Source organism: Propithecus coquereli, unplaced genomic scaffold (assembly GCF_000956105.1).
Source record: "Propithecus coquereli isolate 6110/MARCELLA unplaced genomic scaffold, Pcoq_1.0 Scaffold316, whole genome shotgun sequence".
NCBI classification, from domain to species: Eukaryota; Metazoa; Chordata; class Mammalia; order Primates; family Indriidae; genus Propithecus; species Propithecus coquereli.
In genome coordinates this window covers 128,378-131,956 of record NW_012148797.1, presented here as the reverse complement: position 1 = coordinate 131,956, position 3,579 = coordinate 128,378, and the positions used below count along the sequence as shown (strand labels likewise).

General features: G+C 37.7%; 1 protein-coding gene across 1 annotated transcript in view; it reads right to left on the bottom strand.

Moving 5' to 3' along the window:
* Positions 1 to 1,260: 1,260 nt before the first annotated feature.
* The window catches only part of UTP20 (UTP20, small subunit (SSU) processome component, homolog (yeast)), a 97,264-nt gene continuing 94,945 nt past the window's right edge, over positions 1,261 to 3,579 (bottom strand). Inside the window, 3 exon segments of the mRNA XM_012650240.1 lie at positions 1,261 to 1,517; positions 1,792 to 1,937; positions 3,219 to 3,345. Coding sequence (XP_012505694.1) covers positions 1,362 to 1,517; positions 1,792 to 1,937; positions 3,219 to 3,345 — 429 coding nt within the window. The 3' untranslated portion in view covers positions 1,261 to 1,361.

Sequence of the window (3,579 nt, the reverse complement as noted above, 5' to 3'; positions counted from 1 at the left end):
AGGCGTGAGCCACCACGTCCTGCCTAACTAGCTGATTTTCAATATTGTATTTTAGAGTATGAATATACCACTTTATTTATGCATTCTCTTGTGGAAGGACATTTGGATTGCTTCTAGTTCTTGAATCTTATCAATGGTTCATGAATGTTCTTGTACCTGTTTTCTTTGGACCCATGGTTCTGTTTCTCTCAGAGTGGAACTGCTGGATCAGGGAGTGTACCCACCTTCAGGTTTACAATATGATGCCAAATCGCTTTCCAAAGTGGTTTGTAAGAGTTCCTGTTGCTTCACCATGCTTGCCAACACCTGGTATTGTGACTCTCATCAATTGATGGGTTTGAAATGGAATGCCATTCTGATGTTAATTTGCATTTTCCTAATTACTAATGAGGTTGAATATAGGAATGGTTCAGAATATTTTAACAACTAGACATAGCTGGTACAGGAGGACCCCTACTAGTCTAGATCTTAATCTTAACTTTTGGAGTGGGAAGGATGGAGTCTAGGGACTCAGGTAGCCAGGGAAGCACTTAGGGGTCTCAAGGCAGTGCCTGCTTACCAACTGGTACATAATACTTTAGTATTTAAGAACTGGTACAGCCATATCAGCTAAATGTTAATGTTTAAGGGCCATTTATGTTTCTTCTTTTGTGCAATGCCTATTTTTGTTTTCTTAATTTTAATGAACTAGAATTTATCTCATGTTCCTTCTCTAGATAGTGCTTTTTGTGCCTGTCTTTAGATATCTGACATGGAAAGCCCTTTATTCTGTTCTCCTTTTGTAAAGAGTTCATACTATTGTTGGCTTGTTAACTTCCACATAAACTTTAGAATCAGCTTGTTGGGCTAACATGAAGAACTTTTGAGATTTTGCTCAGATAGACATTTAACCAAAGGGATCAATTTGGGAATAACTAGCATCGTATGATACTGAATTTTCCTATCCATGAGCATGGTTACATTTCTTCATTTGTGCAGATCTTTCTTAATGCCTTTTGACACAGTTTTATAATGTTTGCCATAAAGGTACTGTAAATATTTTGTTTGATTTATTCCTAACTTCTACATTTTTTCTTGCTATTTTAAACTGTATCTTTTTGTTAAAAAACCATGCTTTAAACTCTATTGCTAGTGTCACATGTTTTTTAGACAAGTGAAGATAAAGCAGTAGTATGAAACGTTTTAATTTTAAAAATATAGCATGATTAAACTGTATATATTATACAATCTATGCCAAAGTTTAATTTAAATAATAAAACCTGCTATAATCTCAGACTAGCAGAATACACCAGAAAGCTCATACTTTGGGGCAAGTTGAGACAGTATAAACTATACTTGGGTATTATTAGCACAGGGAGACATCACTCCACCATTGCTAAATCTTTCAGGCTGTGGCTTTTTTGTCTCTTGGCCTTATAGCCTGGACGCAGGAACTCTATCTTCCTCTTCTTTGCTTCACTTTTATTTTTGTGTCTCTTCAGCTTTTTCTTGGCGGCAATATCAGGATTAGTTACAAACTTAAAAATAGAATAGAAATTTTATATTACTTACAAAGTAAATGTTAAACCAATAAAAATCAAATACAGAAAATATACCACCATTTTGTTTACCTTCAAACATCATAAATGTAATACATGCCCACTGAAGGAAATCTGGAGCCCCAGCTATAGAGTCCCCACCTCTCAAACTTTTAGTCTCCCTGGGTGTAAGTGTGACACACGCATGCACACTCCTGGTTAAAATAGTTATTAAGCTCAGTGAACGTGCCGTATTTTCAAACAGCAAACTTACCTCCATAGCCTTCCTCTTTTTCCGGAGTGCCCTTTTCTCACTAGCCTGTTTCTGTACAGAGGCAAAGGCTAACGAGAAGCTCTCAAGCCCAACCAGCTTTTTGAGTAATTCTATGATTTCCTGGGATAGATTCTTCAGCACAGGATCTAATCACATACAAAGAGTAATGATCAGAGACATCAGGTGGGAAAGGACACATTTGAACAACAAAATTGACCATATATAACATTTAAACTCCTGCAGCATTATCAATGTTACTTCAACATTAAATACTGATCCCAAACTGGCCTCTGTTTCTGAAATGGGAAAACCAGCAGAAGTGCTGAACACAGCACTCCCAGCCACCACCCCATCCAGGGTGCAATGAGACTGGAGACCACGAGACCCACTTCCCAGTGGAAACCTGGCTCTGAAGACATAAGTAATTTGAGACCTCGGCAGAAATGTTTCGGGTTACCTTTGTTTACTTGCACAGTTCTGTGCAGATGGGAGGAAAGGTAAGAGAGCATCTCAAGCCCCTCTGTAATTCATGTGGCATGGAAGCTTAGCTCTGCCCACAGTAACCTTTTTGGTTTTTTTTTTTTTTGGATCAAAGACTCCTTTGAGAAGCTAACAAAAAGCCGTGATCTCCCACCCACTCTCTGCCCCCTCACCCCACAAATGGAAATAACTCCAGATTATTGCATTTAATTTCAGGGGAGCCCAGGACATAAGTGCGAGATTGCAAGCTTCTTGAAAAACAGGCCTTTTCCACTGTTGAACCCCTAGTGCCTGGCAAATATTAGGTGCTCATTAAATGTTGGCTGACCCAAACTGAAGCAGACTCAAACCTGACTCTGTCAGCAGCCTCAACCTTTACCACTGCGCTTTTCCTCTAATAGTAAGGAAACTTTCTCTCAAGTTGTAGGACTAAAAAAGCTCCTGCTTTGATATTCACTTTATAACTTTACCTCCCCTCTTTCCAACCCCTAATTCCCTCTTTTCCTATTACCAACAATTAGGATCCATGAGGGAAATGTATCAAATGTACCAGGCAAGGCAAGAAAAGAAAAAGAGGAAACATTAAAATGATATTTTAAAACTATTTCATGTAAAAACCATAATGCATGTATTTTTGCCTTAGAAGAGAATGTTATGACATTTTATTGTTCATTATTGTTTATAGCACTGAGGTTTAGAACCACCCCAAACCATAGTTTTCTTTGAATATTTAATCTACACTTAGTAGTAAAACATACCTTTTAGGAGAGAAACATTTACTCTTAGGAGAAAGCAAATAGAAAAGGACAATCAAATATAAATATGCCTATTTGTTAGCTAGGAATTCTCTTGATAACTCACAAGGTTTCTTTTTTAGAACAAACTCTGGCAGGGGGGGAGGAAAGAAAGGAAGGAAATATTCAGGAGAACAGAGGCAGCAGGGTTACCTTGCTCTGAATAGGTGCTGTTCAGTTCTCGAAACAAAGGAGCTATGATCACGGGTAGATACGGCTTTACCTTGTCTATCCCAAGGTCCATTGCTACAGCGCCGAGAAACTTAAAGATGCATGTTCTCTGAAAGTACAGATCAATTTTCTTTTGAAATATTTCTCTTAGCACTCATTCATACAATTAATATAAACACACACAGCATTAATTTAGAAAACAGGGCTCAGTCTATTTTGGGACAGATGTTATTATTGCAGTTTGGGGTTCAAAAGGTAAAATTTCTAGGGACTTGGGAGGATCACTAACACCATTAAAATACTTTTTTAAGAATATAAATACTTTCAGTCATTCTGTGCATTC